This window comes from Phocoena phocoena, chromosome 20, assembly GCF_963924675.1.
Source record: "Phocoena phocoena chromosome 20, mPhoPho1.1, whole genome shotgun sequence".
NCBI lineage: Eukaryota > Metazoa > Chordata > Mammalia > Artiodactyla > Phocoenidae > Phocoena > Phocoena phocoena.
In genome coordinates, this window is record NC_089238.1 from 8,096,164 (window position 1) to 8,109,070 (window position 12,907).

The 12,907-nt window shown below is 57.1% G+C and overlaps 1 protein-coding gene and 1 non-coding gene across 3 annotated transcripts; both read right to left on the bottom strand.

Annotated features, from left to right (window-relative positions):
• Positions 1-3,253: 3,253 nt before the first annotated feature.
• Positions 3,254-12,692, bottom strand: NOP53 (NOP53 ribosome biogenesis factor). 2 transcript variants are annotated; one of them, XM_065898622.1, is made up of 13 exons: positions 12,458-12,692; positions 11,937-12,001; positions 10,009-10,117; positions 9,167-9,366; positions 8,745-8,815; positions 7,491-7,586; positions 6,092-6,196; positions 5,815-6,018; positions 4,889-5,064; positions 4,581-4,647; positions 3,738-3,814; positions 3,574-3,630; positions 3,254-3,312 (listed from the first exon to the last, which is right to left on the bottom strand). In XM_065898622.1, the coding sequence occupies exons 1-13, from the start codon at positions 12,679-12,681 to the stop codon at positions 3,306-3,308; spliced, it is 1,458 nt and encodes a 485-aa protein (XP_065754694.1). In that variant the 5' UTR covers positions 12,682-12,692; the 3' UTR covers positions 3,254-3,305. The 2 variants fall into 2 exon arrangements, with proteins under 2 accessions (XP_065754694.1, XP_065754695.1); XM_065898623.1 differs by lacking the exon at positions 3,254-3,312 and having other exon boundaries at positions 3,570-3,630; positions 12,458-12,681.
• LOC136141565 (small nucleolar RNA SNORD23) lies at positions 4,424-4,534 on the bottom strand. The gene has a single exon (XR_010657741.1). It is a non-coding gene; the product is annotated as a small nucleolar RNA SNORD23 (small nucleolar RNA).
• Positions 12,693-12,907: the final 215 nt, after the last annotated feature.

Below are 12,907 nucleotides of genomic sequence, written 5' to 3' on the forward strand. Positions count from 1 at the left end.
TTTTGCAGATGGAGACTCTGGGGCACAGAGAGGTGAAGTAACCTTCACGAGGTCACACAGCTAGTAATGTAACGGAGCTGGGATTTTTTTTTTTTTTTTTTCGGAGCTGGGATTTGAAATCAAGACTCTAGCTCCCAAGTCCATGCTCTTAACCACAATTTAAGGCTGCTGCCTACAGATGGCCTCCATCCTTTAAATGACCAACTCTAGCTCCCTCCGCAGTATAGATGCACTATCATTTATTCAGGCATCACTCAACTGGTGGGTAATCACTTTTTTTAATACCACAATTGGGAAGATTCAGGTTTTGTGGTGTATGAAGCTTTTACAATTTGGGGGACCCACTACAGGAAAAATTGTAAGTTACAAGTTCGAAAGGAGGTGTAGGACCTTGGAAGGGACCAGTGCAAGTTAATTGACTTTGAACCTTAAGCCTCCATCAGCATCACGCTAAATCCCAATGTACTTTTTCCCAATAATTATTAGCAAGATTTTCAAACAGTAAAGGCAAGCGAGTTTTCCTGGGAGCACCCACATGCACCAGCACCCAGATTCTACCGTTAACATTTCCCTGAACTTGTTTGTCCGTTCATCCCCTTTATTTTATGCATTTCAAAAAGAAGTTGCCGACATCAGGGCACCACTGCAGCTTGCAAACCTTTACCTAGAGTTCAGCATTTTTAATTTTTTTCTTTTAATGTAAAAATCAGAAGTGAAATATAATTGACATGCAGGGAAACCCACAAACCTGTCTTTGCTGCAACCCCGTGTTTTTTGCACACAGGGGAAAAGACGCATTTCCCCAGGACATTAAACAGTGAGAACTTCCTGAGGACACTGCCTAATGCCCCGGCTGGCAGAATCTGCCCTCGGGTAGCTGGGACCACTCCATCCCCCGGGTATCCCAGCATTTGACAGATGCTCTGCTGGCCATCTCTGGACATTAAGAGTTTCCTCCCTTTTTCCAGCAGCTTCCTTCAGACTCCCTTCCCAGGATGAAGCTACTGGGTCAAAGGCTGGGGCTTAAGGCTTTAGCAGACACTAAATGGCTTCCATTTGCACCTCAACTTACCATCCTCTGCCCCCTCCCCTATACACACACGCACACTGCAGTTTTCTTGTCTGTACAACAGTCCTTTTTAAGATGGGAGAGGGGGAGGAACAGCAGGAACAGTTCCTTAAATTGTGATGTTGGGGGAAGGAGGAGGCTCTGACGTTAGTCTCTCCCTTCAGCCATTTGTTTTATAAATTGCCTGCTCCATTTTTATAAACATTTTGTCCTGGAGCAACCTGCCTATAGGCCATGATAAAAAATAGAGGAAGACTAACAGAAAACTAAAAGCAGTGGACACTCCTGACAAGATACCATGCACAAAGTCAAAGGAAGAGCCTGGAAGAAATGTCTGTGACATGTATGACAGTCTTCGGATCCATAATAAATAAAGAGCTACTATAAACAAACAAGAAAACAGCCCAGGAGGAAAATGGGCCAAAGGTTTGAACCAGCATGGAAAATACCACCAGTGATCATATGAAAAGGTGCTCAACCTTACTGGTAACCATGCACGATAAAACAAAAATAGTGAGACCATACCGTAGTAAAGCTATGAGCAAACAAGGGGTGGGGGGGCTCCTGTAAGCAGAGAGCATTTTGGCTGGATCCAAATGACCTTTTAGATACACTTTCCCTGTAGCCCAGAGATTCACTTGCAGGTACTTGTCCTACAGACACATGTGAAATGGCACAGGTACACAGGTATCCCCTCCAGCTTCACCAGGAGCAATATGGGCCTGGGTGAGTGGAATCACAGCACGGTCGTACAGTGGAATTCTCTGCAGCTGTGAAAAAGAATGAGGATGCACCCTACACAGACATAAATTCCTCAACATGCACTAAATGGCAAGTTACAGAACCACATATGGTATGATCCTATCCCAGACACAGAAAAATCAAAACACTTCTATTTTCCAATGTATACGTATGTAATTTAACAGAGTCACACGTGGAACATGACGGAACCCTTCAGAGCAAACTGCAGGGCCGGCTACCTCTGCAGAGGATTAGAATGGAGGGCAGGGCTTCCCTGGCGGCACAGTGGTTAAGAATCCACCTGCCAATGAGGGGGACACGGGTTCGAGCCCTGGTCCAGGAAGATCCCACGTGCCACAGAGCTACTAAGCCCATGCGCCACAACTACTGAGCCTGTGCTCTAGAGCCCGCGAGCCACAACTACTGAAGCTCGCACGCCTAGAGCTCGTGCTCCGCAACAAAGAGCAGCCCCTGCTCAACGCAACTAGAGAAAGCCCACACGTGGCAACGAAGACCCAACGCAGCCAAAAATAAATAAATAAATTTATATTAGAAAACAAAACAAAAACCCAAACACCTCTCTCCCCTCTCTCTGCCCTGGGTCTCTCCTTCCTCCTGTAACACTGAGGGAATTACTTCTTCAGGAGCCTCAGTTTCCCCTTCTATAGAAAGGGGGGGTGGGGAAAAAAAGGGCAAAGGTCAAGGGTGATGTTCACGTCTGTTTGGTATGTGTATGAACCGTGTCAATGACTTATAGTGAGACCAGTCCTTTATTACTTGCAGAATAAGTGTTTTTAAAAGTCCTTTATAGTGGGGATGGTGGGGGGAGGATCAACCTTTCATGGACTTCAGTTTCCTCACCTTTAAAAAGGGGATAGGGACAGGGGACTTCCCTGGTGGCCCAGTGGTTAAGACTCTGCGCTTCCACTGCAGGGGGCGCAGGTTCAATCCCCGGTCAGGTAACAGATGCCACATGCCACATGGTGTGGCATAAGAAAAAGGGGGCGGGGCGGGGATAGGTAATTCCAGCCCTCCTAAACTGGCTGTCAGGGCTTGAATAGAAAGGATAGGAGGGCAGCGAACGTCAGCTACTGCTCTAAACAATGTGACATGCCTGTAGTCAAGGTGCCTGCGGTCAAGGTCCGCCTCCCTCGTCACTGCAGTGCAATGGGCCACCTCCCCCCACCAGAAACCCAAGTGCAGCCCTCCCCTCTCCCACACCCAACAGCAGCTGGCCCGTCCCCTCCGCCTACTTCTGTAAGACGCTGCTCGCTCCCGGGATGGCTGCCCCTGCCTCTGCCGGACAAGCCCTCTGCCACGCCCTGGCTTCCCACCAGCCTTTGGTGGAGACGAAGGTCCTGGTACCCACATCCCTGTGTGCTAGAGGGGAACAGGCAGAGCTGCCCTCAGGAGGGAGACAAGTCACACGCGAGGCCTGAGGTGTTGGTCAGAAGGTGCTTTATTGAAGGGCGGGGGCTCCAACATCTCGTGGCAGCTACAACCTGGGGACAGAGGGGAGGCTGAGGGTGGATGGGGGGGGCCACATCCTCCTCCACGTGACACCCCCTCTTCCGGTTTGGGCCCTTCCATTTCCCCTCGGGGACCCTCCCTGGCCTGACTCTGGGGTCAGGTGGCTCTGGCAGGCTGACCCTGTCCCAGGCCTGGCCGAGGGAGCATCGCTCCATCACTGGCTACAGCAACCGGGTCTGGGAGGGGCCCCGGGACCGCTGGAGACCACTGGGGAGAAGGGGAGCGCCACTCACTGGATCTCGCGGAACGCCCGCTTCTCCACCAGCTTCACTTTGTACTTGCGCTTGAACCTGGGGGAGGGAGAAGAGAGCAGTCGGCGACCTCAAGCCCATCCGGCGCCCATCCGGTGGGGGAAGGTTCCCGATGTCCGCCCCACATGGCAGGTCCCGGCTCTCACTTGGCTCGCTCCCGAGGCTCGATCATGTTTCTTCTCTGGAAGCTCTTGAACCGGTCACGGAGGATGTTGCCCTCAGGCTGCGAGACACGGACAGGGAGACCTCAGCTGGTGCTAGGCAGAAACCCCAGGGCCCTGAGCGCTCCACAGGGTCCAGTGGAGGGGGGGGGGAGTCCGCCCCGCAGTCCCCCCATTAGCCAAGGCCCCGAGTCTGGCCTCACGTACACCAGGGGCTCAGCCTGGCCCTGAGCTCATGGGGTGATAGGTACTGACCCATGGGCCGGCCCTGAGCTGGGCTTGGAGGAAGCAACACGAAGGAGGCTGGAGAAAGGGGAATGGGTGTGGCCGGCAGGGGAGAGCAGGGGCAGAGGTGGGGTCAGAAGAAGGGTGCACGGTCGGCCCACTACAAGTACAGCTGGCTGGAGCCCCAAGGCACGTCAGACCACACAGGGTCTGTGGCTGTGTGAGCTGGGCTTCCTCCCGGGGGCACTGGGGAGCCACAGCAGGCTCCGAGTGGGGGAGGAACAGGGTCTATTTTGAGCTTTAGAAAGACCCCTCTGGGACTGAAGACGCTGAGAGTGGGGCCCGCAGACCAGGGGCTACAATGGGACCTGGCCAGGAGGAACAGTCTTCTGAGGGCCCCAGGTTCCAACTATCCATCACTCGGCCCCTCACCCCCAGGGACCCCGTGCCCTCAGCCCCCAGGCATCAGCCCAACCAGCCCAGCCTGGGGGCAGCCGTGATGTCGCCCATAGTCCCTGGGGGACACGGGGAGCAAGGATGGGTATCATCACCAGGCACGGGTGTCTCCCCTACAGCCCCCCAACCCCCCAGCCAGACAAGTACCTTCAGGGTCCTGAGTGAGTCAGACAGCTCCGAGCTGAGCTGCATGTCAATGTCGGGGTCCTGATACCTGGGGAACGCGGGGCGTCCGGTGTGGGCGGGGGGCGGGGTGAGGTGAGCCTGGCCCAGGACACAGGGCCGAAGACCCCTCTTGGGAACAAGAGGCCGGGCAGTGGGGTTGAGAACACGGAACTCTGGGGGAAAGAGATGGTCTCCCAGGAGAGGCCCAGGCTGAGCAAAGATAGGAAGGCACCAGATAGGGGATTTGGACCCCTCCCAGACTCCCAGGGAGCCCCCAGCCCAGGCCTCACTTGAGCCGCCCCAGCCGGCGGGGTCTGTCCGCCTCTGCCAGCCGCCGTGCCTGCCGCCGCTCCCGCTGTCGAGCCAGCTCCGCCAGCCGCTGTGCCACCTGCGCCTTGATCCCGCGCAGCCTGAAGACCTCCTGGTGCCGAAGCCGGGCGGCCCGCACCGCAGCCTGCTGAACCCTCTGCGGGGACGGGCGAGGTCAGGGGCCAGGTCGAGCACCACCTCGCCCCGGGCCTTTCCTCCACCTGCTCCCAGGTCACAGCAGCTGTTTCTCCACAGCGCTTGCTTTCCTTTTTTAAACATTTTATTTATTTGTTTTTGGCTGCATTGGGTCTTCACTGCCGTGCCTGGGCTTTCTCTAGTTGCCGCAAGCGGGGGCTACTCTTCACTGCAGCGTGTGGGCTTCTCGTTGTGGTGGCTTCTCTTGTTGCAGAGTACGGGCTCAAGGCACGTGGGCTTCATTAGTCGTGGCACGCGGGCTCAGTAGTTGTGGCTCACAGGCTCTAGAGCACAGGCTCAGTAGTTGTGGCGCACCGGCTTAGTTGCTCTGTGGTATGTGGGATCTTCCCGGACCAGGGCTCGAACCCGTGTCCCCTGCACTGGCAGGCGGATTCTTAACCACTGCGCCACCAGGGAAGCCCAGTGCTTGTTTCGTGAACTGACCTTCCTTATCCGTTTTTCTCTGTCTGTGGTTCATAAACCCTCCCCAGCCCCCACCCCCAAACATCATCACCAGGGCAGCAGGGCCTGACCTGGCGTGTTCCCCGCTGCATCCTCTGAGCCCAGAGAGGCATCTGGAGGATGCCAGGACCTAGGTCTCAGCTGACAAAGGAGCTTCAAGGATGCCAAACAGCCCAAAAAAAGCAGGCTGCAGGCAGGAGAAACCAGGCTGCGGGACTGGGCAGAGCAGACTGGAGCCCAGGGTGCTCACCAGCATCCGGGCAGCCTTCTCCCGCCGCCGCTGCTGCTCCGTCTTCTTCTCCGCGGAGGCCGGGCGGACGGCTGTGGGAGAGGCCTCTGCTCCCGTGGCCTGGTCTCCTTCAACCTCGGGACCCTCGTCCTGGCCCTTGCCGGGCTCCCCTTCCCCATCCGACTCCTCCAGCAGCCCCTGGCACATCTCCTGGAAGGCAGACTCCTGGGGAGAGGGAGCAGGTCAGGCGCAAGGCAGAGAGCGGGCGGGAAGGGTGGGTGAGTGGGCCTGGGCTCACCTGGGTGGCAGCCTGCTCCGAGGCTGGCGGGGCCAGCTGCCGCTCCAGCTTCTCTGCTGCCTTCTGCCGCAGCAGCTCCACCTCATGAGCCGCCCGGAGCAGGGTCTGGGAGGGGGCGGGGATGCAGGTGAGGACCCAGGCCCTGGACGCCTCTCCTGGGAGTTACAGACCCGGCCCTCTTACCTCCCACCTGCACCTCCACCCCAGGGCTCAGCCCACCCCCGTCGATGGCCCAGGCGCCCCCTCTTCTCCCTGGCCTCCCTGCACCGGCCGAAGGGGGCTTCTAATCCCTAATCTCACATCTGCTCTGCCCGTCCTCTTAAAGGACAGTCTGGTCTCTACACACTGCAGGGTTCCACTTCTAGGAAGTGCCCTGAACAGGCACACACACACAGACAGGAAGAAGTGGTGGCTGCCCGAGACCAGGGGAAATGGGGAACTGGGGGGTGACGGCTGATGGGCATTAGCTTTCTTTCTGGGGTGATGAAAATGTTCTAAATTGGACTGTAGTGATGGCCACACAACTCTGCATATACTAAACACCACTGAATTGTGTCCTGTAGGTGGGTGAATCACACGCATGGAAATTATATCCTGATAAAGCGATTATATTAAAAAAGAGAGAAAAAGAAAACGACAACGTCTCCCCGTGAGCGACAGCCTCTGCCTGTGGCCGACCTCATCCTCTCAATGTTTCGCGCGGCGCTGTTTGTCCCGTAGACGCTGTTCCCCGGGAGAGGGACACGGCCCCCTGCCCCTGGTCAGCTAAGAGTCTGTCTCACGGGGAACAACGCTGAACAGCATTCACAGGAGCACCTGCGTCTACTCAGTGACCTCGATTTCTCTCCAGGAACCTGAGCTCCCAGAGGGCGGGGGTTTGTCCCCTCTCTGTTCGTGACACCTGTACCCGACAGATGTCTGTGAGATAAACACTGACTCTTGCCACCGGCTTTTCCTGTTGATAAACTACCTTCACCCTTGCACAAAGCTTACTAGGTCACACGTTTTGTTGCCAACAGCTGAAAGTCTTATTTTTTTTTTTTTAGTTGAAAGCCTTTTGCATTATGTCCCACAGAGTTCCTGAAACGTGCCACAGTCTCACCCATCTCTGGGCCTTTGCACATGCTGTTCCCTCCGACTGGAACACCCCCACTCCTTCCTCTCTTACCATAACAAACTGCCCCCAGTCTCAGCTCTGATACCCCATTCTCCAGCAAGCCCTCCGTGACTCCCAAGGCTGGGTCTGATGCCCCCCTGTGCCCTTCCATCCCAGCCCTGCCCACTCTGGGTCATCACTGTGCGGGAACAGGTCTGTCTCCCCGACTGCACCACGAGCCCTGGGAGGGCATGCTGACCAAATGGCCAAGCAGCGAGTGAGAGGCCCGGCGGGGCGGCGTACCTGGTGGTCCTCAAAGGTCGGGTTGTAGGAAGCTCCCGCGGGCATCACCTCCACGGCAGGCGCCTTGGAGGGCTTGGTGTGGAGACGCTGCGGCCGCTGGAGGAGGACAAGACCAAGGCAGGCTAAGGCCCGGGAGCGCCATGACTCAAGCTCCCACAAGTGCTGGGACCCGGGCCCGGGAGGCGGCAGAGGCCTCAGCACGGTGCACGGCCTTCAAGCTGGGAGGTGCCTGCGGCAGCTGGAACAATGGACAGCTGGTACCGCAGGCGCGGCAACCCCAGGACGAGCACGCAGGGACCCCGCTTGTCTTTCCTGAGTAGGGTTCCTGTCGCCAGAGCGGTGGGGAGGGTGACACTTGCAAAACCGTATGGTACGGTCATCAGACCATCACTGAGATCGGCAGCTGTGCCTGGCAGAGGGCATGAGGTTCTGTGTCTGTCAGTGCAGGACACCGCAGACAAGGGCTGACAGACACTTAAGAGTGTAGCCCTGCGCCCCCGGGAGCTTGGGAGAAACGCAGGGCCACGGGCTCACCTGAAACCAGCTAACCAGAACCTGCACTTTAACAAACCCCCAGGCGACCCGAGTGCACGCTCAGCTCTGAGCAGCATCTCCCCGTCTGGACGTGCCACGTCCCTGCTCGGCTGGCCTCCACCCCAGCAAAGGCTCCCCGTCTACAGCAGAAGCCTGGGGGTCGCCCCTGATGCCCCCTGCCCCTCCCCACAGCCAACTGCCCGCCAGGCTGGGTGCTTCTGCCCGAGGACTTGCCTTGGGTCACCCCCTTCACCCCCGCACTGGGGTGCCCGGCCCCACCTGTCCCACCTCCTCAGAGCGGCCCACAATCCCACCGCTCCCGTGTGCAAAAGCACTTAGGATAAAAGCCCACAGCCCCAAGCGGGCTCCCGCAGCCTTCTCCCACCCCCGACCAGCGGGCCTCCGCACCCTACAGTCGCGCCCTCGCTGGAGGCTCCGCCCCCCCATCTCTGCAGGCTCGCTCACTACACCAGGTCTCCTGCCCCTTAGTACCATCTTACTTTCCAGGGAAGGTTTCCCTCATCTCCCTGAAGCACGTCCCACCGACCTGCCACCACTCTGCTCTGTGCCCTGGAGGTGGCACTGCCTGCCTAGCTCCAGCAAGTGGGCTCCCGGTCACAGGACGGTCGGGCTCTGACGCTGAGGCTCTACGGCCTGAACGCTCCCCAACGCCGCGCTCTGACCCCTATCCCCCAGGACGCCCTTCTGACGAATTCTCACCTTCACACCTTTCTTCTTGGTCTGCTCCAGGAAAAAAGAGTCCTGGTACTCCAAGGGCCGGTCCAGAGGGTCTGCGGAGGCAGCGAGGGGCTGCTGCTGGGGGAACATCGGGACCCCGAGGGCCTCCCTCCCAGCCCTCCTCCCTTAAGATGGCACCGAAGCACTGACTGCAAGATGGCCCGGGAAGGACTGACTCTCAGACCCCAGAGGGCTTCGAACGCCAAGCAAAAGAGCATGTGGACGGGGTGCAGAAAGCAGAGGAGACCCCAGGCGGAGGGGCAGGAGCCGGCCCACTTGCAAAAGGGGAGCACGAGCAGGAAAACGGGGCCACTTCAAGACTCCTGACTCTGCCTAAGACCCTCAAAGCGCCCCCCGCAGGGCGCCCCCCCTTAGACACGGCACGCCGCAGCTGGGACACTCACTGTCTTTGACCCAAAGGTCATAGAAGGGCCGCTCAACCGTGTCCTGTGGCCCCGGCTTGGCTTTGGCCACAGGAGGGTGGAGGAGCCGGGCCTGAGCCCTGCGCACCTCCCGGGGCAACTCGCCCTGCTCTGCCAGCCTCTCCCATAGCTGCTCCTTCCGCTTGAGCTTCCTGGCGTTGGGGACCTGGTGGGCACGGATGCTGGGCCGGGGAGAAGCGGCACAGGCGCAGCAGGTGAGGCGGGCTCCCCCTGCCCCGGCCAGGCATCCCAGCACCTCCTCCCTCCACAGGGGGCCTCCTCACTCGATCCAGCAGCTTCAGAGACCACCTCCCCATGTCTGCCCCCAGCCCAGGCCTCTCTCCTGAGCCCCAGACCTAACAACACAACAGCCCCTGGGGCCCTTGCCCTGGATGTCTCCCAGGGACCTCACACACCATTTCACAACCAACCTCAGCATCGCTCCACTGTCCGCCACATCAGCCATCCACGCCCCACCAGCCATCCACGCCCCACCCCCACTTCAGGGGTCAGTCACTAAGCCCTGCCTAACCCATCCCCTGGCCGTGGCTGCCCACCCAGCCCTCCCTTCCATCCCCAGAGCCCTCGGCCACGTCCAGGCCCATCCTCGCCTGCCCAGCCACAGCACCCTGGCCCCAGCCTCACTGCCTCCAATCCGCTCTCCAAAGCGCAAATCCGACCCCGTCCTCCCCTCCAGTGCCCTTCACCTATCACCCTCCCTCCCCAGAATTCCTTTAGGGTCAGGAAGTGAACAGGGCCTGCACAGAAGGGCGTGAGGCCAGAACCAAAAGGGAAGGAGGGTCTGGGGCTGGTGGGACACTCACTCTTTGGGTGCAGGGACCTTGGACGTGTTCTCTAGAATGAGGTCGATCCGAAGGGGTTTCTTGAGAAGCAGCGACCTCTTCTGACCTTTGGTCCTCTTCTTGTTCGGCTCTGGGGGTGGAAGAAAGGAAAGAATTAAGGCCTCAGGCCTCCTCACTACCCAAGACCAACTTCCCACTCCCCTCATTCCGGCTCCCCTGGAGACCTGCATCCCAGTACAGACCTGGAGGGCCCAGGCTGACCCCAGGCTCCCACCTGAGGAAAGAGGCCCCCGCAAGGGCAGGGCCCAGGGTGCCCAAGCTGTGACTCCCCACACCACATCCATTTCCTGGGCCAGCTGGAGGTAGCCCTGTGCTGGGGACACAGAGGAGTCAGACCCACAGCCCTGCAGACAAGGGGCTTCCAGAGGCAACAGGGAAGAGGCCACAGAACCACTAACGCTAACAAGGAAGAAAGCAGGTGGTCAGGTGACATGAGGCCCAGGGTGCTGGACTCAGGACCCAAGACAGCCGATTCTCAGCACAAGAGAATTTTCTGCTTTTACTTCTAAAGCCTAATAGTAAAAAGGACTCTAGAATAAAACATACTAGGATGGAATCCGCATCCTTCCATTTGCTAAGGGACCTCATGAAAGTGACTTTCCTCCTCCGTGCTGCCAAAATGAGGTTTAATGCCTACCTCACGGGATCAGGCGGAGATGTACTGGGCTGACCAAAAACGTCATTCGCGGTTTGCCATAACATCTTACGGAAAAACCCAAACAAACTTTTTGGCCAACCCAATAATTGCAGCTGACCACTGAACAACATGGGTTTGAACTGCGAGTCCACTTATATACCAAGCTTTGTTTCAACAGCAAATACTGCAGGAACACACACTCTGCAGTTAGTTGAATCCACAGATGTGGAACCAAGGTACAGAGGGCCGACTACAAATTACACGTGGATCTTCGACCCCATGGAACGTCAGCACCCCTGACCCCTGCATCGTTCAAGGGTCCGCAGTGTTTCGACTCCACAGCACAGGGATCACCCGTGAAAGCGCGCAATCGCTATTATCCTTCTGCTTTTTTTTTTTTTTTTTAAATCTAAAGCAGAATCTGTAACTACTTCCTCGCCTGTTCACCAGGGCAGCTCCCTGCCTTTACTCTTCTGTTCACAGAGCAGATCTCCTCACTCCTGTGAAAGTCGACCTCTTTAATACCCCTTCCTTACCTGCTCAAAGACCACTCTCCCCCAAGAGGTCCTTTCACTTCCCTTAGACCAGACCCCTTGACTGACCTCATACGTGCTCATCAAGGCCATCCTGCTGCTACAGCAGCCTGACGTTTTGCTCATTAAAGCTATCGGCTTTCCCGTTCAAACGGACCCCTCAGCTTTTCTAGCCCCTCCTTAAAACAAGTCGCTTATCCTTCATCTGTTTCTCCAGGTATTGACAGTTAACCTTATTACTCACTGAAGCAAACCCTAACTTGCTCCTCCTCCACTTGTTTTAGAAGGTCCCGACCCTGCATTTTGGCAAATTAAAGCAAGCGGGTCAAGATGGGTCTCTTATTCAAGTTGATCCTTTTGTTCTCATTAAAGGAAAAACAGGTACGATTCCTTACAGCAAGTCCCTGACTTGGTTTTCTGCAAATTAACGGAGACCTCCTGATTTATGATTATCTACTCAACAAGGCAGACCCCGACTGGATTCTCTGGGCATTGAGACCTCTCTGAAACCTCAGAAGAAAAAGTGAGTTCTTTAGGTTAGTCCCTAACTTGCTTTCTGTTCATTCCAGGTCCTCTTGTTTATATAGTAAATACCTTTTTTTTTTTTGCAGGCATTTTCCACCCAAGCCACGTCATTAACACAGATCCTTTTACAGGCTGAGGGAGCCTCAATAAGGACTAATCATCGCCATACACCAGCCACAAAAACCCTTTCTCACCTTCATTCTTGGAGCCAGTGTCCACGAAGAAGAGTTTTTCATCGGGGGCCTCTGATATCAAGCCACTGGAAAATAGAAATTCAGAATGTCAGCCATACATGTTGGGGAGAGGAGCACGAAACTAAGAAAGGAACAGGTTTAACCTCTCCGGGCTCAGCTTTCCTGTTATGCTCATTCAAGTACAAGCTTCCCGCCTGGGACCCCTCCAGGCCAGAGCTCCTCCCTCCAGTTTGCAGAATTTACTACGTAAAACGCACTCAACTAGGCTGGGTGCGTGGTACGTACTGATATCAGAAAAGTGTTTGTGGTTTACCTAGATTCTAATTTAACTGGGCGTCTTGTACCCGGTGACCCTATCAAGTCCCACAGGCCGTCACCCGGAGTTCCCAGTCTAACCCCTCGGCTTCCCCAGCGGTGCCAGACAGGGGCTCCCAGGCCCCCGGAAGTCCCCCCAGGCAGCTCGGCCTCGCACCCCGCCACAGAAAACTTGGCCCACCTGTCCGCAGTCCCGCCCCACTCACCCGCTCGTGCGCTCCTGCAGCCGCACGTCCTCCAGGAACTGATCGACCTCCAATCCCAGCGGCTCCTGAGCTAGCCGCCGCCAGCCCCGCTTCTTATTTCTTGGGCCTCGCCGCCGCCGCCTCAGCGCCGGGTCCACCGAAGTGGGCCGCAGCCCCAGAAAGCCGGAATTGGCCTCGCTTTTCGAGCACTGGCCACCACCACCACCACCACTTCCCACCGCCATCTTGTTAAAGGAAGAACTTCTTCTCTGGCGCCCGGAAATCCGGTTTGGGGCATGCGCGCGCCGAAATCCCGCCCCTTCCCGTGACCTACTTCCGGCGTCCGCCATCTTGGTAGGGTGGCTGGAGACGCAAAGGGGCGGGGAGGCTAGTATCTTGGTAAAGGATAAATGGCTCCTCCCTCTTCTGCAGATTCCGGTTCCCCCCAGGTTGTAGGTTTGGGGCCCTAGC